Genomic DNA, 21,448 nt, shown 5'->3' on the forward strand with positions numbered 1-21,448 from the left:
TCCTGTAGTGTCTGTGGGGCTGCCCTGAAGGCCTCTTTCCCTCCAAGGAAGAAAGGGATCCAAGAATAGGGCCAGCAATATCTAGCGGACTGGTTCTGGCCAGGAGAAGGGGTTAAGGGAGCTGCTTGTTCTTCCCTTGTGTACCTTTCAAAGTGGGGAACCAGATCCTACGGAAAGTTAGGTGCCAGGACTCCTGCCTTTCCAAGACGACCTCATCCCCATCATCACCATGCCCAGAGATACTTGTTCATAGCTAGCCCAGAGGTGCACCATATTTTAGCTTCCCACGGCCTTCACTTGTTTTCTCCTGTGGGTGAATTCTAACTAGGCTCACCTGGTGAGTGAACAATGATGCCATTGTCAATAATATGTGGAATCTGGGAGGAGTAAGTTGGGGGTGGAGAGGCTGCTTGAAGAGGAGGTGAATCAACATGGAGAGATTGTAGGGCAAATGTCATCTATTGCCAGTGCCAGAGAGGATGCAGAGCCAATGCCATAAGACCATCTGCTGCCATTGGAGGGCATGCTGCAAGCTGCTGGTAGTCTTCTGGTCTGTGCTTCCCAGGGGCAGCTGCAACATTTTGCCAATTGATCTTTCAGATGGGCATTGATGATGCCCATCTGTGCCCTGAGGCTTTGCTTTACTCATCTGATCCACCCCTTTTTAATGCCCCAGTCACCAAAGATGGAAATAGAATAGAACCTGAACACAAAGGAGATGGTGATGAGGTGATAAACAGATGGCACATTCAAACAAGGTAAGTGGGGAGAGTTCACAAGGGGAGATTTACACAACGTGGACAGGGTTAAGGAGATGCAACATGGGGTCGTGTGTCCCATGGCTAGCAACATTTAGAAGCTATTCTCACCACTAGAAGCAGGTCATCTGAGAGAAACTGTGGCTTTCAGTTGAGGGCTACATCCAAGCCATAGTCCAGCACAAAGGTAGCGGGGGTAATAAATAACCTGAACTCAACTGTCTTCTGATCTCCTGCCAGAGCTTCCCATTGGCTCAACCCAACTGGAAGCCAGAGGACAATCCAGGAAACTCAGTCTCCCGAGTGTCACAGCAGGGTTGAGGACTGAGACTGAATATGGAGGGGCAACTGGAAAATACCCAACACATGCAAAAAGGAAAGTAGAAACTGCTTGTCAATGCCTAATGTGTCCATTAATTTCCACTTGATACAATGTTCTCGAGTGATTCAGAACATTTAGAACCACCCATAGTGGTGAGAAGAGTTTTTGAGTTTTGTCTGAGAACAAAATTTTCCCATCATAGAAGAGTTTGAGCAGGTTCTGTGTGTTTGGGATGTACTTACTGGATGTTTCCCAATGTGATAGGTGGTTAGCACTGATAGCACATTTAGTGTGATCAAACAGATCAACCGGATTGGCTTCACTAGCACTTGTAACGTTTGGGGAGCAGCCACTGGGACTGCAGCTCTGAATTTAAGTCCTATACAGCTTCTTGAATCTCGAAGTTCTGCTAATACCTGATTTCTCTGAGTGCCACGGCACTCGAGCCTATAACCATGAAGTTTCTTCACTTTTCTGGTAGGAGGCATATTCTTGCTAGCTGTACTTCCTGAACACTGTACTCTTTCAAATTGGGGCCATTTACTTGGTAAAAGCCCTAGGTAAGATTCTCCAATTTTCATGTGCATATGAATACAAATCACTTGGGATCTGGCTGAACTTTAGATTCAAATTCAGGAGGTCTGGGGAGGGACCAACAAATATTTTTAACAAACTTCCAGGTGTACCCATGTTGCAGTTCCTGGACCACACTTGGAGCAGCAAAGAACAGTGCATGCAAATCAGTGGTTCTTAACTTTGCTGCAGATTAGAATCCTCCCTAGAGCTTTTAAAAAGTCCATATCTCATATAAATTTAATCCAAATCTTTGTGGGTGAGACACTAACAAGCCTAGATTTTAAAATCCCCAGATGATTCCAACATTTGAGAACCTGGGAGTAGATAATTATTCCTTTACCCGGATTCCCTGCTACATGTAAAAAGCACGTACTAAAGGATTTTATGTTCATTTGCTTCTTTGTTTTGGAATTTAAAGTGCATCAGGATTCTGCCTTTCAAATAGAAGAGGGAAATTTCCCCCTTAATTTTTTTTTCTCTTATTTTGAAATAGGGAAGAAAAAATTGGGGTGCTGGGATGGGGATCAGGAATGTGACTTGAGAAAAGAGACAAGATGTTAAAACTGAGAATCAGCTGTGGGCAAACAAATTGGACTGGTAGGATTTTCACCCCTTTTCTGGCCTCAAACTCAACTCCTTCTCTGTAGTTTGGGGAGGGGGATTGAAATATTAGGATGAAAATAAAATAGAGCAATGTATCTGAGGATGATGATTACTGTGATCCACTGGAATAGTGTTCTCTCCTAGAAGAAAAACATAAAACAAATGTTTAAACAGTTAAATTATGTGTAATTATGGCCATTTGAAATATATTACGTTAGGTCCCCCAAATATGGCAGCACTATTGCCAAGCTATTATGAACTCTGTAACTGACACGTATGTCTTCAGATAGCTTCCTGGTGCTAGAAGGTCTGAAGCAACGGGAAAACCACAAGAAAAACAATGGGATCCTGCTTCAGCTGATTGATCAATCTTCTGAGTCAACAACGACGAACTCCAAGCTGTAACTTTCCACTTGCTACCCCAGCCTGTAAAACCTGCTGTGCCCCACACCTCCATGCTGACTCCCTTTTTGGACTCAGCCCACTTGCACCCAAGTGAATAAACAGCCTTGTTGCTCACACAAAGCCTGTTTAGGTTCTCTTCAATTGGATGCGTTCTTAACATTTTGGTGCCGAAACGCAGGATAGGGAAACTCCTCAGGGAGATCTGTCCCCTACCCCCGCTCTCCCTCCTTGAAAAGCCTTCCCATGACTTCGGTACCTCAGACTGGCCTGTAGAACCCCTTTCTTTGTCTTCAGATTGGGTACGCTGAAATACCCTAGCTTGGCTGTGATTAATACATTTTGAACAATCCTGCCAACTCCATTTTGCCCACCCTGACCTATGTAGGGCATTCTGTTCGGAGAGCTTGTGGTCTGAGACACCTGGCATCTTTGTAACCAATTTTCTGAGAAACACGGCCCACTGGCCCATACATACTATACCTGCAACTGTGTAACTGCCTACCCCACATCCTGAGTGAAAAACAACTTTAAATAGAATTTTGTTGTTAGGCACTTCCCCCTTCCCCTAATCTGCTCCTTCTGCTTCTGTAATAATCTGCTTACCGCCCCCAACTTTAAATAGAATTTTGTTGTTAGGCACCCACCCCCTTCCCCTAACCTGCTCCTTCTGCTTCTGTAATAATCTGCTTACTGCCCCCTGACCCTAAACTGATATAATAATGTTGACTGCCCTTTGTTCTGGGCCGAGAGGTTTGAGCTCTAGCTGACTCTTGGATGCCAGCCATTAAAAGTGGACTCTCAACAAACTCAGAGCATGGTGCTTCTGTTTAAACTTGCTCTGGTATAACAAAGCAATCTCCATTTGTCTTCAAACCTTTCCTTTCTGAAATAGAGACAGATGTTCTGAAATACACTTTCTGCAATAGAGACAAATATTCTGAAATAGGGTCCCTCCTATTCGTGTATCAAAAATCCAACATTAGTCATGGACTTTTCTCAGGAAGACAGTCTTCCCTTGGTGTCTGGTCAACAGCAGGGATGCCTGCCTTGGCCATTTGCCAGCTGTACAGCCCAGGACCCTAGCTGAGGATGCCCGCTGAGGATCCTAGTGGTTGCTCTCCTCCTTGGCTCTATCTTCTCCTCAAACTCCTCTCCTTTATCATGAGCAACCTTCCGCCCTCCATCCCTCCCTCTTCTCTCCTGGCCTGTGTCCTCAAAAACCTGAAACCCCTTCAACTTTCATCTGATCTGAAATCTAAATGTCTCATTTTTTTCTGTAATACAAACTGGCCCCAATATAAATTAGACAATGGTTCCCAGTGGCCAGATAATGGCACTTTCAATTAGACAGTTTTTGTCGTAAAATGGGCGAAAGGTCTGAAGGTGCCAAAAGTCCAGGCATTTTTTACACTTCAGTCCCTGCTCCCTGCCTGAACTGTTCCCAGTGCGACTCATTCCAAATTCTCCTCCTCTCCCTTCCTTCCACTCCTTCACCCCCCGCTGCTGACACGAATCCTCCTTGTTCATCAATCCTTCTGATCTTTCTCCTCCCTGCCTGTCCAAACCAGGTCCTAATCCTCCCCCAGAGCCTAACTGTTCTGTCCACAACCCGCCTCCTTATGCCCCTCCTATCACCACCTCACCTCATATCCGATCTGGCTTACAATTTAGTCCCGCGGCTAATTCCCCCACCCATGTCCAACAATTTCCCCTTCAAGAAGTGGCTGGAGCCGAAGGAACAGTCTGGGTGCACATCCCTTTCTCTCAGTCTGACCTTGCCCAAATCAGTCAGCGCCGAGGCTCTTTCCTGTCAGACCCCACCAAATACATACAAGAGTTTCAATACTTAACCCAGTCTTATAATCTCACCTGGAGTGACTTAAATGTCATCCTCACTTCTACTCTCACTCCTGAAAAATGGGAGCAGGTTTGGACCCTGGCTCAGTCTTATGCTGAAGATTGCCAGCGTCTTGAGCCTGACCTTCAGGAAGGTGCCAGAGCAGTCCCCTGTGAAGACCCTCAATGGGACTACGAGGCAGGGTCCCCTGGTATAGTCAGGCGAGACTACATGATTTCTTGTCTTGTTGAGGAGCTTCAGCAGGCTGCATATAAAGCCATCAACTATGACAAACTAAAAGAGACCACTCAAAACAAGGATGAGAATCCAGCTCAGTTTATGGCCTGTCTAGCTTCCACTCTCAGGTGATATACAGCATTAAACCCTGAAGGACCAGAAGGACGCCTTATTCTTAACATGCCTTTTATCACTCAATCAGCCCCTGACATTAGAAAAAAGCTCCAAAAGTTATAACCTGGCCCTCAAACCCCACAACAGGACCTAATTAGCCTTGCCTTCAAGGTGTTCATTAATAGGGAAGAGGCTGCCCAGTGGCAGCACATCTCAGAACTACAGATGCTTGCCTCTGCCGTTAAGACAAACCCCTGCTGCTCCACCAGCCCAAAAGCACTTCAGAATGTCCAGACCACAACGTCCAGCTGCCCCTCCAGGACCTTATTTCAAGTGTCAGAAAAATGGCCACTAGGCCAAGGAATGCCCGTAACCCGAGATTAGTCCTAAGTCGTGCCCCATCTGTGCAGGCCCCCACTGAAAGTTGGACTGTCTGACTCACATTACCATTCCCAGAGCTCCTGGAGCTCAAACCCAAGGCTCCCTGGCTGACTCCTTCCCAGATTTCCTCGGCCTAGTGGCTGAAGACTGATGCTGCCCAAACATCTCAGAGGCCCCTTAGATCATCACGGACACTAAGATTCAGGTAACTCTTATGGTGGAAGGCAAGTCCATCTCCTTCTTAATACGGAGGCCACCCGCTCCATGCTGCCTTCTTTTCAAGGACCTGCCTCCTTGGCCTCCATAACAGTTGTAGGAATTAATGGCAAGGCTTCCAGGCCTCTCAAAGCTCCCTAAGTCTGGTGTCAATTAGGCCAGCACTCCTTTCCACATCCTTTCCTAATCATCCTCACCTGTCCAATTCCCCGTTAGGCCATGAATATCTTTTTTTTTTCCTTTTAGTTGCATTTATTTTAAGGCTGAATTTACTCCCGTGCCATAAGTTTCTGTTTCTTCAGTTTCTTCTGGGATATCTTCTTCTTCTGGGCAATCTCCTCTTCCGGTTTAGGAACAATCTGTTCCTTTTCAGTAAGGATCATCTCAATGTGGCAGGGAGAACTCATGTATGGGTTAATTCGACCATGAGTTCTGTAGGTCCGGTGGCGCATCTTGGGTGCTTTGTTCACTTGAATATGCTCAATGACCAGAGAATCTACATCTAAACCCTTAAGTTCAGCATTACTCTCTGCATTTTTAAGCATGTGCAGCAAAAATTCAGCACTCTTTTTGGGCCACCGACCTTGTGTCCAGCCCCACTGCTTGGCCTGGGCACACCTGCCAACTCCACCATTGTAACGTCGGAATGGTATGCACTGTTTCTGTAAAGCAACATCTTTCAGATACTTCGTGGCTTTTCGTATATGCATACCCTTGATGGCCTGGGCAGCTTCACGTGTGTTCTTAAAGTGAACACGAAGATTGGAACCTCTTGATTTGCATGACTCTGTGGGGTTCTCCGGATCAAGTGAATAGCGAACCATTTTCACAGATTACCGCTAGACACTGGAAGTCCGGAGTCGGCATGGACCACCGGCAGCCCGCGCCCGACCGCCCCTACCAGTGGAGGGGCCCGGTCGTCCTCACTCCCGCCCATCACATTCTTCTGCGAATCGCAGAGGCCGATCGGCACCGGCTTCCAAAGTCGGCGCTCAGCCACATCCCCCTCCGCATAAGAAACCATTGCCACCAGTGAGGATTTAGTAGCCTTGGGAGTTCTCCTCACCGGGTCCTGGAGGCCGCCACCCCCGAGGCCAGGATGGCAGCGATGGCAGGAGGATTGAGCACTTGAAGCAACAAAACACCTAGGCCATGAATATCTTAACAAGACTGTTTGCCTCTGTTACTCTTCCTGGACTACAGCCACACTTCATTGCTGCCCTCCTTCCTGAACCCATACCTCCCTCAACAGCTCCCCTTACATCTTCCCACCTTAACTCTAAGGTATGAAATACCACCTCCCCATCCCTTGCTACAGGCCACTTGCCCCTCATCATCCCTTTAAAACCTAACCACCCTTATCCTGCCCAGCATCAACATCCCATCCTTGCACAAGCCTTAAAAGGCCTAAAACCTGTTAATACTCGCTTGCTGCCATATTGCCTTTGCAATTCTCCCACCTCAGCTTCCTGAGTAGCTGGGACTACAAGCATGCAGCACTGCACCCAGCTAGGGATTATGTTTTAACAAGTGTTTTGGAGGCAACAAAACCACTCAATCCATAGCAAGATGGATGGCCACAGCAGACCATTAGCGTTTATCAGCTTTGAGTTTCACAAATCCCTCAGTAAGCCAACTCATACCATCAGCCAAAACATCTTTGAACCATGGGGTGCACATAGCTAAGGGAACATCCCCTATGGGCTGTTCAGCCTCCTCTGGCAAGACAGTTACTTTATGGAGTTGGCAGACCCCCCGGGATCCCAATCAGGCTCCATCTTATATGTAACATTTTCATTTAACGATGGTACTTGGCTGAACTTGTCGTGTTTTATTAGTAGGATTAGTGAGCACTGTGAAAAAATTAAAATCAGATAAAGTTAAGAAAAAATTAAAAGTTTATTGTTCAAACAAGAAGTACAGACCACAATCTAGAAGACTGAAATCAAGTGGTAAGAAACTCATCTTACAGCAGTTACAACCCAGTTTATAATGCATAAAGGGGGAAATATTTTGACTTTTTTATAATTGGCTGTTATACATTCTTTTTAGGGAAAGTTGAGCTGTTTAAGCTTATTGGTCTATAGCTGATTGGTTTAATTTCAGTGAATCATGCCAGCAAGGATGTAAAGCTTACATGTCGCATTTCATTTATGATTAGAGAACAGCATTTCAGGGAAATCAGAATGATTTGTTTTGGTTACACAGTTGCAGGTCGTCAGCCTTGGGGTATTTCTAAACTGTAGCTTCCATTTTTTTTTCTTTAACAATACCTGCATGAGATGGGCAGCTCAGGTCTTAAGGTCACATACAGTGCTTTAGTAGTCAAGTGTTCTGTTTCTATTGGGTTCTAATGGAAACAGAACATTAGGCTAGTAGCTGCCATTCAAAGGGAATGTATATGGCAAAAATCTTGGGTAATTTATATGACCAAAACCCAAGGGCCTGGTGCACCCTGATAGCAGCCTCTTGTTGCCACAGTCTCCAATCTGTATGGATAGGAGTCAGTGAGACCCATAGTTCCATGGGCCTACATTAATGGCAAGCCCATGTTAATGCATGATAGGCCCCTAGAGTCTGCTGTTGTTGAGGGCACCGTTCAGAGGTGGCTGTGTTGTGGGTAATTTTAACCAAAGGAGGCCAACTAATACTCAAATGTGATACATGTTGTCTCCAATAGCCAAATAGACCTACCAGCTATTGAGCTTCTTTCTTGTAGGTGGGGGCTGCCAATGACATTTTTTGACTCTATCAGGAATACTCTCCTAGTTACTGGACCAGGTAGCTCCAGGGACTGCACTTGTTGGGCAAGTCGCTGGATCTTATCAGGGCTGACAACTCAGCCTGCATGTGTCATATTATCTATGACCTTATGTATGGAGTGGTCAACTTTTTTCATAGGCTGACAATGAGCATGTTATTAATATAGTAGATGACAAATACTTTTAGAAGTAACCAGACATGTTGCAGGTCAGGAGAATGGAAGTATTGCTATGGACTGAACTGTATCCCCAAAATTTGTATGTTGAAGCCCTTAGCTCCGATATGATTGTTTCTAAAGTCTTAAAGCCAGGAATGAGGATGGCTGTGAATGTCCACCGTTCCAAACAAGAAAAGAATGACTCTTCTCTTGGCTATTCAGAGATCATCAGGGATACTGCCTCAGTTTCCACAGGCCAGATGGTCTCCAACAAAAGCCATGGGGGAGTGAACCCTTCCTGGCAGATCTGTAGAGTCAGGACCACTACCCAGGGGGTCCTGGAGAGGACAGTATAGGACCAAAGAGGATTATTCATCAGCCTGAGATCTCATGAAATTTGTCTTGATAAATTTTAGACTTGCATGGGACCATGATTAACCCCCTCCAGGCTGGAGTGCAATATGATCACAACTCACTGTAGCCTCAAACTCCCATGATTGAGCCACCATGCCCGGCTAATTATTTTTATAGAAATGAAATCTCCCTATGTTGCCCAGGCTGGTCTCAAACTCCTGGACTCAAGCAATCCTCCCACCTCGGCCTCCCAAAGTGCTGGGATTAAAGGCATGAGCCATCACACCCAGCCTCATCATTCTTTTCTTCCTTCCAATTTCTCACTTTTGGAATTGTAATACCTAATCCATGCCCATCCCATCATTGTATTTTGGAAGCACATAACTTGTCTGGTTTCACAAGTTCATAGCTGGAGAGGAATTTTGCCTCAGGATAAATTATACCTTGGGTCTCACCCATATCTGATTTAGATATTTAGATGAGATTTTGGATTTTAAATGTTAGTTGATACCAGAATGAGTTAAAACTTTGGAGGCTGTTAGGATGGAATGAACTTACTTTGCATGTAAGGACATGAAGAGAGTGGCTAGGAGTGGAATATTATGGAATGGGTATTTATGTTGGAGCCCTAACCCCAAATGTAATGATATTTGGGGGTGAGGGCCTTTGGAAAATAACTATGATTGGAGTAGGTCATGAGAATGGGGCCCTCATTCTCACTAACGCCCTTAAAAGATTTCGAAGAGGCAGGAGTGCTCTCGCTCCCTGAAATTTGAGGACACAGGAAAAAGGGGGCCATCGGCAAACCAGGAAGAGAAACTTCACCAGCATTCAACCATTCTGGCATCTTGATGTTGAACTTTAAAGGCTATAGAACTGTCAGAAATAAACGTCTGTTGTTTAAGCCATCCTCTATGGTATTTTGTTATAACAGCTCAAACTGATTAAAACAGTTGCTAGATATATCCCTCCCAATCCCCTCACCCAAAGAATCAGGCCCAGTTACTTTAAGCAAGACTTCAAGGAATAATTCCCATGTTATACAAACTCTTCATAGTAATAAAAGAGAAACAAAATTTTTTCAAAATTATTTTGCAAAGCTAGCAAATCATTACCAAATTGAATCTACTTCTGTACTTAATAAAAACTCACTATAAGGCAAGGCACGGTGGCTCACGCCTGTAATCCCAGCACTTTGGGAGGTCGAGGCAGGTGGATCACGAGGTCAGTTCAAGACCAGCCTGACCAACATGGTGAAGCCCGTCTCTACTAAAAATACAAAAATTAGCCAGGTATGGTGGTGCACACTGTAATACCAGCTACTAAGGAGGCTGAGGGAGGAGAACTGCTTGAACCTGGGAGGCGGAGGTTACAGTGAGCCGAGATTGCGCCACTGTACTCCAGCCTGGGCAACAGAGTGAAACTCTGTCTCAAAAAAAATCCCAAAAAACAAAAAACAAACAAAACTTACTACGAACAAACAGATTTTACTTGAAAAGTACAAGGAAATTGCAAATATTTGCAAACTTGTCAAGAAAATGAATTACAAAAAGAAAAAAGAACATAATTTATAAAATTACAACAATGGATTTTTAAAACTTGATAGAATATAGCAACTAATCCTAATAAAAACTTTGTATAGGCCAGGCACTGTGGCTCACACCTATATTCCCAGTACTTAGGGAAGCTGAGGCAGGATGATTGCTTGAGGCCAGGACCACAAGACCAGCCTGAGCAAAATAGCGAGACCCCCATCTCTACAAAAAATAAAAATAAAAACAAAAACTTAGGTGTAGTGGCGCATGCCTGTATTCCTAACTATAGGGTAGGCTGAGGCAGGAGGATCCCTTGAGCCCAGGAGTTCAAGGCTGAGGTGAGCTATGGTCGCATCACTACACTCCAGCCTAAGCAACAGAGGGAGACTTTGTCTCTAAAACAAAAACAAAACAAAACAAAACAAAACAAAACAACAACAAAAAACCCCAAAACTCTTAAGTATAATAATAATTGGGAAACCGTGCACTGTGCCCAGCATTGTTACCTTACACATAGTAAATAATGTATCCCTCACAACCCTATGAGGTAGCTCTATTTTACAGGTGGAGGAACCAAGATACAAGGAAGCTAAGTGATTTGCCCAGGCTCACACACCTAACAAAGTGGTGGACTCTGGATTTGAACCTAGGGCACTGAGAACAAAATCTGTGCTCTTAACCACTAAACTACACAGCTTCTTGTAGAAATAAGATTAGAAGGAAACTTCCTAAATACAGCAGAACATCAAAATCCAACAATGTACCATATGAAACTTCGAAATACTAAAAACATTCCCCCAAGAGTTAAGTGAAAGACATCTACTCTTCCATATTTTTCGAAGTTCTTGCTAATGCACAACATAAGTGACATCAAAAGACAAATAAATCATTATTTATTATAACCCTAAAAAGCTAGAAAATGACTCTAACAATTAAACCTAAAAATAATTTATCAATATTACTGGATCCAGATAAAATTTGTTTAAATCAATAATTAAAGTTTATACTAGCAATGACCAATAGAAATTGAAGTATGGCTTTCAAATGCAGCCAATTTTCCTCCATCCAAGAGCCTGAGGCTTTTTCAGGATTCACTTGTACTGAGCACCTACACAAGATGGATGGTAATGAGTTAATATAGTTAGGAATGGTGCACATTCCCACACTCCAGAGGTTTAGTATGGTAGGGAATGAGCAGACAAGAACATGAAGGTAAAATTGCGGCATCCAACAGGCGGATGGTTCTTCTGAAGACGTGACTGGCAATCCAACTCAGGGCAGGGAACCAGAAATGTGCAACTCATGTGCTCATATAGTGAGGCTCTTCCCTAAAATCTGGGTGCTCCCAAAATAAGACACTTAAAGAGGAAAAAGTCCTATCTGCGTATCTTTTAAAAGAAAATGGAAACAAATGCAAAAAAAAAAAAGCTGAAAACACTTAAAATACGTATTTACAAATGGCAAAATTCCAGTTGTGTCATGAGTTCAGTTTTGTTGTTGTTGTTGTTTTTGAGACAGAGTTTTGCTCTGTTGCTCAGCCTGGAGTACAGTGGTGTGATCTCGGCTCATTGCAACCTCTGCCTCCCAGGTTCAAGTGATTCTTTTGCCTCAGCCTCCTGAGTAGCTAGGACTACAGGCATGCACCACCACACCCAGCTAATTTTTTATTTTTAGTAGAGACAGGGTTTTGCCATGTTGGCCAGGTTGGTCAAACTCCTGGCCTCAAGTGATCTGCCTGCCTTGGCCTCCAAAAGTGCTGGGATTACAGGCATGAGCCATTGTGCCCAGCCAAGTTCAGTAATTTCTAAAGACCCTGAAAAACTTTAGGCCCCCAGTAATCCTTTCTAACTTTGTCTGAGATATCTCCCCCAGAATCACATTTAATTCTGATTTTCTTGATCCTCAACTTTTTTACCTTTCTTCTGCATGTCTGAAACATGCACCACAGCTCACAAAATCACCCCTCCAGGTTACATGCCTGACATTGCCCCTCTAGTCTCTCCTCCACCTTTGTCATTCTGCGGATTCTGTCAGCCTGTTAAGAAGTCCGAGAGATGGAAAGAGAAGGGGGTGAACATTAGAGCCAAAGGTCCACCAGCACTGGGCCATTATTGCAAGGGTAGAAGGAAAAGTGGTTCAAGCTCATGGACTGACATATGACTGTAGAAAGAAAGAAAGAAAGTACTCTGAGAATTATTTCTTGGTTCTAACATCTTTGCAGAGTGGAAGATGGTCTGGAAGATAACTAAGGCACAGTTCTCATCTTGAAATTAAGATAGCAGTTACAGTGAGACAGACTAGATGATATGGAAAATAGATTAGTTTGATACTACTGTTTTACCAAAAACCTCATTACTGTGAATTCTAATCATCCAGGAATACTGCTAGCTGAAATTTTCAATCATCTATATCACAGCAATGAAAGTCAAGTCTTCTGGCAGTAAATTTTGACTGTAAGTTTTTTGTTTGTTTGTTTTTTGTTTTTGAGATGCAGTCTCACTCTGTCACCCAGGCTGGAGTGCAGTGGCACAATCTCAGCTCATTGCAACCTCTGCTTTCCAGGTGCAAGTGATTCTCCTGCCTCAGTCTCCTGAGTAGCTGGGATTACAGGCACACACCACCACACCCGGCTAATTTTTGTATTTTTAGTAGAGATGGGGTTTCACCATGTTGGCCGGGCTGGTCTCGAACTCCTGACATCAAGTGATCCACCTGCCTCAGCTTCACAAAGTGCTGAGATTACAGGTGAGCCATTGCGCCCAGTCAACTGTAAGTTTTATTTAGGAAGCAGGATGCAGTCAGACAGTTCAGAATTAGAGTAAGTGTGCAGGTCAAAGTATGTTATCAGTAGGATGTGACTGCCCAACCCAATACCTAGATAAACAGACACTAATTCACATACAAATCCATTAGCTCCTTAAGGCTGAAGTACCAGTAGTAAGACTTCCAGGGCTTTAAGTAGAAGATACCAATGAGCTTTCATATGTGACATACTATGATTAGATGCCACTTCCCTCTTTAGAAGCTTCTACTCCAATGGATGTGATGTGAGGGAGAGGGGAGAGTATGCCCATGTTAATGATGATGCAATTTGAATTTTACAACTTATTTAAGAACTAGCATACTCAAACTATTATGTATATACTAAAATAAATAGATACCATACCTGATCTCAGGAGCTTACAAGCTGGTATCAAAGTATACACATATGTGGCCGGGTGCAGTGGCTCACGCCTGTAATCCCAGCATCTGGGAGGCCGAGGTGGGCAGATCACCTGAGGTCGGGAGTTCGAGACCAGCGTGACCAACATGGAGAACTCCCATCTCTACTAAAAAAACAAAAAACAAAAAATTAGCTGGACATGCCTATAATCCCAGCTACTTGGGAAGCTGAGGTAGGAGAATTGCTTGAACCCAAGAGGCAGAGGTTGCAGTGAGCTGAGATTGTGCCATTGCACTCCAGCCTGGACAACAAAAGCAAGACTCTGAATCGAAAAGAAAAGAAAAGGTTTACACATACACAACTATATGTGATACTTTGGATATATGTGAGACTCATATTACATTGTAAGTTGAGAGCAATTTACAAAAACATTTAACAGTTATACATTGTAGCACCAGCTAATTTAAAGCATTAAGGCCAAATCAATAGAAGTATAAAAGAAACAAATAACTATTTGAAGAAGAAAGTCTTTCAGAGATGGTATAAATCTTGAACATTGTGAAGGAAGTGATTAGCAAACAAGAAGAAAAAGTTTCCTAGCCAGAAAACACAAAAATGATGACAGGATGTAGCTTACAGTACAAATTTTAAAAGTAGCTGTGGAGCCGGCCGCAGTGGCTCACGCCTGTAATCCCAGCACTTTGGGAGGCCGAGGCAGGTGGATCACGACGTCAAGAGATCGAGACCATCCTGGTCAACATGGTGAAACCCCGTCTCGACTAAAAATACAAAAAATTAGCTGGGTATGGTGGCGCGTGCCTGTAATCCCAGCTACTCGGGAGGCTGAGGCAGGAGAATTGCCTGAACCCAGGAGGCGGAGGTTGCAGTGAGCCGAGATCGTGCCATTGCACTCCAGCCTGGGTAACGAGAGCAAAACTCCGTCTCAAAAAAAAAAAAAAAAAAAAAAAAAAAAAAAAAAAAAAAGTAGCTGTGGAAGGAGACAGCAAGGAGCAGGGATGAATAATATAGTAGACTGACTTAAAAAATGACTTTACGTAAATGGTTCAGTGAAGGAACTGCAATAAAATAAAGATAATATAACTACTGTTCTTGAGAAATGCAGAATCTGATTGTGGAATGCATACTAACAAGATGGATTTTTTTTTTTTCTTTTTTTTTTGAGTCAGAGTTTCGCTCTCGTTACCCAGGCTGGAGTGCAATGGCGCGATCTCGGCTACCGCAACCTCCGCCTCCTGGGTTCAGGCAATTCTCCTGCCTCAGCCTCCTGAGTAGCTGGGATTACAGGCACGCGCCACCATGCCCAGCTAATTTTTTGTATTTTTAGTAGAGACGGGGTTTCACCATGTTGACCAGGATGGTCTCGATCTCTTGACCTCGTGATCCACACGCCTCGGCCTCCCAAAGTGCTGGGATTACAGGCGTGAGCCACCGCGCCCGGCCCCATAGTATGGTTTTGATAGGGCTTCTTAGTTGTAAGAAATAGAGAGCCACTCAAGTTATTATTAAAGTAAGGAACTGTGAGCCTCGGCTTAAAGGTATCGGAACCCAGAAGAAACTGATCAGCTACACCAGACTGTGGGAAGCAGAGCCTTGACCCTGGGAGCATGAACAGAAAAGCAAATGGATGTTGTTGCCTGTGTTCCAATGTGAATGTAATGCAGCTGCTCACAGTGTATCTGTTTTCTCTCTGCTAGGGAGTGGGGAGACGGGAGACCGTGGACTCCCCGTGTACACAGTCAGCCAGCCCCGCGTGGGGTGTGCAGGTGGCTTCGATTGCAGCTTCGCGTCCCGGGAGCGTCGCTGCCTCGTAAACGGTGAGCAGGGGCTGCGTGCCGGTGGGAGTGGGGAGAATGGAGACCGTGGCCTCCCCGTGTACACAGCCAGCCAGCCAGCCCCGCGTGGGGAGTGCAGGTGGCTTCGGTTGCAGCTTCGCGTCCAGGGAGCGTCGCTGCCTGGTAAACGGTGAGCAGGGGCTGCGTGCCGGTGGGCGTGGGGAGACGGGAGACCGTGGACTCCCCGTGTACACAGCCAGCCAGCCCCGCGTGGGTTGTGAAGGTGGCTTCCGTTGCAGCTTCGCCTCCCGGGAGCGTCGCTGCCTGGTGAACGGTGAGGAGGGGCTGCGTGCTGGTGGGAGTGGGGAGACGGGAGACCGTGGACTCCCCGTGTACACAGCCAGCCAGCCCCGCGTGGGTTGTGAAGGTGGCTTCGGTTGCAGCTTCGCGTCCAGGGAGCGTCGCTGCCTGGTAAACGGTGAGCAGGGGCTGCGCGCCGGTGGGAGTGACCCAGGCTGGAGTGCAGTGGCACGATCTCAGGTCACTGCAACCTCCACCTCCTCGGTTCAGGAGATTCTCCTGCCTCAGCCTCCTGAGTAGCTGGCATTAAACTAAAATGAATTATATAAGAGTCAGTATGTGTGGAGCTGCCTGAGATCACTCGAATAGGGACCCTCTCTGCCCCCATCACTCAGCTTGAACAATGACCAGCATTCTCTTCACCTCGTTATTAATTGACATAAGGTGGTTTAGGTAGAGTGTTTTTAGTTGTAAGGAACAGAGAGCCGCCCAATTACTGTAAGTAAGGAGCTGTGAATCGTAGGCTTAAAGGAATGGGAACCCAGAATAAACTGATCAGCTAGACCAGACTGTGGGAAGCAGTGCCTTGACTCAGGGCAGCCTGGGAGCCAGAGCAGCAAAAGCAAATGGATGTTGATGCCTGTGTTCTGGTGTGAATGTAAAGCGGCTGCTCACAGTGTATCTCTCTATTTGTTTCTCTCTACTTGTCCTCCTCCTGCTCCCCCATTTTCTTCACTGTGAATCTTTTGTCCTTTTCATAGCTCTTTTCTAATTGTACTTCCTGTCTCCTTATATTTGTTGCTTGCTGTGTCTCCTAATGGCTTGGCTTCTCTCTATGCATCACTGCAGCTTCTATTGCTACTCATAATTGCCTTAATTTTGCCCTATCTCCAGTTCCAAATTTCCTTAGAGACGGATTCCCATTACTATAGACATTACTCATCATCTCACTGAGGCAGAGCTTTGGCCCAGGCCACAGCAGAGGCTGAAGAGCAACCTACAGATAAGCTGCCCTTGGGTCTAGTACCTAGTGCTGGTCCAATCACCTGTGGCTCATCATGGATGTTCAGGGTCACTTGCCACAAAGCATGGCTGCCTAAGTGTTCCTCTCTGCAAAGACTGGAGCAGAGCAATTTCCTGGAAGGGCTTCTTGGCAGGGCAGGTGCTGTGATTGACACATTTAGGGCAGTGGACAACTATGGAAAGGGTGGGCTTAGGAATCATTGACCCAGACATCTTTAGCTTTCCATAGGCTAACTGGTATGATGGTTATGGCCCTGATTCAGATGTGATTGAAAGGAACCCACATTTTCGTGTTTTTCCATGGCCATGATTACTCTGCCTTCTCCCAGATTTTGTATTCAGAATTCCAGAGGCAAATATTTACCTGTTGAGTTACTTTATATTCCAAAGAATCAAAGACTTTTTTTTTTTTGAGACGGAATCTCACACTGTCACCAGGCTGGAGTGCAATGGTGCGATCTTGGCTCATTGCAACCTCCACCTCCTGGGTTCAAGCAATTCTCCTGCCTCAGCCTTCCAAGTAGCTGGGATAACAGTCTCGTGCTACCACACCCAGCTAATTTTTGTACTTTTAGTAGAAACGGGGTTTCATCATGTTGGCTAGGCTGATCTTGAACTCCTGACCTCAAGTGATCCACCCATCTCGGCCTTCCAAAGTGCTGGGATTACAGGCATGAGCCACTGCACCCGGCCTTAATTTTCCTATGAAGGTAGAATCCCAGGACACTGGATCAAACCATGCCCACAATGTCAACAAGCCAACAGTAGTTTTGCACCATAAGAACATGGAGACAGACAAATAAGCATACAAAGGATAGTAAGTGAGGTTTTATTTTCCTCAGGTTCTTAGATAAGATAACAGTTAATTAATTAACTTACCATTATAGCCATTGAGGGCCTGAGAAACCACATCCTTTGCAACTGTCTCATAAACCAGGTCCTGGGAGGCATCGTGAAGAACTCCATCCAACTTGAACGACCAGTCTGTCTGTTGGTTATTGACGACTTCTCTCCGAATGTCTTTTTTTAAGTGAATATCGATGGTCTAGGAAAAAAGGGTGAGAAAGAAAGAAAATGTTATTTGTTCAGAAACTGGTATGAAAAAATCACTGATAGCTGAGGCCTCATCTGGAGGGAACAGAGGAAGTGAACTGCAGGATGAACAGGGACTCCAATGTAGGGGCTGATATTCCATATGAATTCTTTGGGATGGGAGAAGGGAGCTGCTGCAGGGAGACAGAGGGATCAGGAGGCTGGCGCACTTGCTAGTTTTAGTACCTCTAACGCTAGTTCACAGGGTGCTAACTGTCTTGGTTCCCCCATCTATGATACGAGGTGAATCAAATTTATCACGTTTTTATTAAACAAGATTTAGATAGATTCCACAAGCATAGGGAGGTCTTGAATTAGGCCAGAGGGAGCAGTGAGCCTGGTGACAGAGGCCTGGGCTCCAGCCCCATCACTCTGGTTACTGAGTGAGGCCTCCCTCAGCTCTGCGTTGTGAGCACCTACTTCCACACTATGGGCCAATGTGAGTGATGATGAAATGACAGCCACAGAGAAGGCTATGGACTTCTCAGACACAGTTACTCATTGGAATTAAGAGTAAATTGAGGGTGCCCAGGGTACTTGTAATCAGCAGATTTTTAGATGCATGCCCCTTCACAGTACGTAAGCCACTGTGGTAGCAGCTGGCTTAAGGACATACTGGGTAAGGCAATGGTAGGTTCCAATCTTCTTGATGGGAACTTCTGATATAAAACTCTTGCTGAAATCTTACCTTGACTCCCCTAATGCAAGAGCCATACCTGGCTACAGAGAAAAATTAAAATCAAGAAAGAAACTTGATTCATTCACACATTAAGTGCTCTATGCTTCTATGTTCATTGAAAACCATGCCCAGCAGGACACATTTCACAGGGCTGCATGTAAGCTCTTTTCTGACTGCTGGGACCTTTGAGGCTTGAGCAGTCTCCCCTTGTAATGAACTCAAGATATTCTTATTGAACCCCTTGGGAGATTATACGATGACCGATCAAACACTAGAAAGCTTTATGAATGTGAACAAATGTCCATTTTTCTATGTCAGATACGAGGGTAAATGTAAACTTATTAATTTATTAAAGGTAAAATCATTAAAAGACAATTAAAGATGGGATTTTTATGAATTTCCTAATTAACAGCATTGTGAGGGGGTAGTTTGGACTTGACCGGATCCTGTGCAATTCTGTCTTGGCTCTCCAAAGGTCATTTGGAAATACAGTCACACTATAGCCAGGTGGGACAGAGAGGCCAGTCAGGTGAAGGCAAACACATCGCACTTACTTTATTGTCATCTCCATATCTGATCACGGCATGAGCGAAGTCATCGGTTGGTCTGACACGGACAAATGCGTGAACTTTTTTCCTAGTACCCATTCTAGCTAAAAAGAAGGGAACAATGAAATTTTGAATAGTCATTATCAAATAAGTAGAGGAGAGGGGTCATTCATTAAGAAGATCAGAAAGAGTGACGAGCAGTCCATGTTTCCCTCTCTCCCTGAAAGCCAGTCTTCCTTTTCACCGCTCACCATTTCAGTGTTCTACCCACAAGACACTGCTCAACAGATACACGCTTTTCCTGCTTCACAGGCTGCTCTGCCATTTTCCACCAATGATCCCAGAGAAACCAAGATACAAAGTAAAAAGAATGCTTCCTTTAGTGGCCTAATCTTAGATGTCATTACTAGAAATGTTCTGCATCTAAGATGATGAGTCCACTTATGCTTTCCTTCTTTTATATTTTCTTCTAAAATATTTACTATGAAATACATTAAAACTAATTTTCTTCTCATTAACTTATCTGGCTTCAGATACAGCATCCTCTCCTCTGACAGACTCACTAGATCAGAAGTAGATGCCCTAGAAGAATACTTGGTCCATAATCAAATATTCTTTCTTCTCTTACTACATTGAGAAAAAATATCACAGACAGTCCCCTACCTCCTCTTGCTCTCCTAAAACCTAACTAAATTGTCATCATTTTCTTTCAATGTGTGTGTGTGCATGCATGTGCACCTATATATATAGTAGTATAAAGGAAGACATAAGATGTATATACACACACATAAGACACACACACACACATATATATATAAAGGAAGACGTAAGACATATAAATATACACACACACATATTTTTTCGAGACAGACTCTCACTCTGTCACCCAGGTTGGAGTGCAGTGGTACAATCATGGCTCAATGCAGCCTTGACCTCTTGGGCTCAAGTGATCCTGGGAGTATAGGTGCATTCCACTGTGCCCAGCTAATTTTCTTACCTTCTTTTGTAGAGATGGTGCCTTACTATATTGCCTAGGCTGGTCTTGAACTCCTAGCCTCAACTGATCCTCCTGCATTGGACTTCCAAAGTGCTGGGATTATAGGCATGCCCAGCAATGTTCAATATTTTACAAATTAACATTCATTTTTAAAATGAATGTGAGCCGAGATCACGCCACAGCACTACAGCCTGGGTGACAGTGCGAGACTCCATCTCAAAAACAACCCGCGATGTCTCTCCCTCCTTCGCCTGAGTTTCAGAGATGAGCGACCCAAGCTGGGAACCTCCAGATACAGCGGTGTTTGGACTCCAGCCACGGTCTCCCGTCTCCCCACTCCCACCGGCGCGCAGCCCCTGCTCACCGTTTACCAGGCAGCGACGCTCCCGGGACGCAAAGCTGCAACCGAAGCCACCTGCACTCCCCATGCGGGGTTGGCTGGCTGTGTACACGGTCGCCATGGCAACGGGTCGCTTCCGGGGATTCCGGAAGTGTCAAGGGTGGCGGAAATGAAGTCCGAGGTCCTACGTCGAGGATACGGGTGAGGTCGTGGCCGAATTGGGAAGACAAGAGATGAGGCCGATTGATCCAGAAAGAACTCGGCGGATGCATGCACAAAGCGAAGGTCGGGGTAGCGAGAGAACGAAAGAGAACGAAAGCTGCACACGAACCAGGAAGCGGGGCGGCGGGGCTTCCGGCGCCGAGGAGTTTGAACTACGGCGGCCGCGGATGCCCGTCCAATTGCTGCTCCGCACTCCGGGCTGCTGGCGGCGTGCGCGCTCGCCCTGCCCTGGTTAGTTTGTAGCCGGCCGGCGAGGCCTGCGCAGTTGCGGCGGCCGGGGAAGATGGTGGAGGACGGTGCGGAGGAGCTGGAGGATCTGGTGCACTTCTCGGTGTCCGAGTTGCGTAGTCGTGGCTACGGAGTCATGGAGGAGATCCGGCGGCAAGGCAAGCTGTGCGACGTGACCCTCAAGGTACCGCGGGCTGGGCGGCAGCAGGCTGAGGTGAAAGGGTTCGAGCGGGCAGTAAAAAGGGGCGGGGGACAGGGAAAGAGGTCAGCAGGGAGAGGCGTGGGGAGAAGAGGTTTGAGGGGGCCGAGTAGTGGGTAGAGAGGTGCCGAGCAGGAAAACGGGATAGGGGCAGAGTCGGGGGACGAAGAGGACAGCCTTTCAGTCCTTGGAAAGAAAGGTTGAGAGGTGCGCCGCTTAGGCCCTCGGAGTGGGAGACATTGGGGCGACAGCCTCCCTTTTCTGTCATACAAGAGAAAATGGACTTACCTTCTATGGAGGCAGGGGCAGTGGCGGCCCCACGTGCTGATGGGCACCACTGAAGCACCTTTTCTTGTCACCACAGAAATTTCTTTGTGCCTCTTGAAGTTGGCTGTGGTGTTGTAGAGAAGGCTTCTCCTTGGGAATCATTGCCTGCCCTTAATTTTTGAATTACTGCTTTGTCTCTTAAGAGCTTTTAAAATCTGATCTGGAAATTTTTTGAGGTGGGAAGCCACCCTGCCCCACACTTGAAGGCACCACTCACCACCACCACCACCACCACAAAGTCCCTGGGGCTGGGCCTCTTGGCTGCGTAGGGAGAGGGAT

At 45.6% G+C, this 21,448-nt stretch overlaps 3 protein-coding genes and 1 long non-coding RNA gene across 6 annotated transcripts in view; 1 reads left to right on the top strand and 3 right to left on the bottom strand.

Moving 5' to 3' along the window:
* The window catches only part of ZNF445 (zinc finger protein 445), a 64,310-nt gene extending 46,805 nt beyond the window's left edge, over positions 1-17,505 (bottom strand). The window contains exons 1-2 of the mRNA XM_064366981.1: positions 17,417-17,505; positions 13,425-13,587 (exon numbers count right to left, since the gene is read on the bottom strand). The gene's annotated coding sequence lies outside the window, so the exon portion shown is untranslated. The remainder of the gene's footprint in view (positions 1-13,424; positions 13,588-17,416) is intronic.
* Positions 291-2,936, top strand: LOC135270816 (uncharacterized). Its single transcript, XR_010338967.1, has 3 exons — positions 291-337; positions 677-758; positions 2,546-2,936. It is a non-coding gene; the product is annotated as an uncharacterized LOC135270816 (long non-coding RNA).
* On the bottom strand, positions 1,759-20,575 carry LOC135270815 (kinesin-like protein KIF9). 3 transcript variants are annotated; one of them, XM_064366983.1, is made up of 4 exons: positions 20,218-20,575; positions 18,863-18,960; positions 17,417-17,582; positions 1,759-2,399 (listed from the first exon to the last, which is right to left on the bottom strand). In XM_064366983.1, exons 1-4 carry the CDS (start codon positions 20,312-20,314, stop codon positions 2,326-2,328), a joined length of 435 nt encoding a protein of 144 aa, XP_064223053.1. In that variant the 5' UTR covers positions 20,315-20,575; the 3' UTR covers positions 1,759-2,325. The 3 variants fall into 3 exon arrangements, with proteins under 3 accessions (XP_064223053.1, XP_064223055.1, XP_064223054.1); XM_064366985.1 differs by lacking the exon at positions 1,759-2,399 and adding an exon at positions 15,639-15,825; XM_064366984.1 differs by lacking the exon at positions 1,759-2,399 and having other exon boundaries at positions 17,400-17,582.
* On the bottom strand, positions 5,659-6,443 carry LOC105729805 (large ribosomal subunit protein uL22-like). The gene has a single exon (XM_064366982.1). It carries the CDS (start codon positions 6,271-6,273, stop codon positions 5,719-5,721), a length of 555 nt encoding a protein of 184 aa, XP_064223052.1. The 5' UTR covers positions 6,274-6,443; the 3' UTR covers positions 5,659-5,718.
* Positions 20,576-21,448: the final 873 nt, after the last annotated feature.

This window comes from Aotus nancymaae, unplaced genomic scaffold (assembly GCF_030222135.1).
Source record: "Aotus nancymaae isolate 86718 unplaced genomic scaffold, 86718_ANA_hifiasm-v0.15.2.pri h1tg000067l, whole genome shotgun sequence".
In the NCBI taxonomy this organism is placed as follows: Eukaryota; Metazoa; Chordata; class Mammalia; order Primates; family Aotidae; genus Aotus; species Aotus nancymaae.

Excerpts from the sequence above, each read along its gene's own strand:
- LOC135270815 (XM_064366983.1), bottom strand. The coding sequence starts at position 20,314 with ATGGCGACCGTGTACACAGCCAGCCAACCCCGCATGGGGAGTGCAGGT. Across the intron at positions 18,961-20,217 it reads GCGTCGCTGCCTGGTAAACG|CTAGAATGGGTACTAGGAAA; the intron begins GTGAGCAGGGGC and ends CCTTCTTTTTAG. Across the intron at positions 2,400-17,416 it reads GGCCCTCAATGGCTATAATG|GAGAGAACACTATTCCAGTG; the intron begins GTAAGTTAATTA and ends TTTTTCTTCTAG.
- LOC105729805 (XM_064366982.1), bottom strand. The coding sequence starts at position 6,273 with ATGGTTCGCTATTCACTTGATCCGGAGAACCCCACAGAGTCATGCAAA.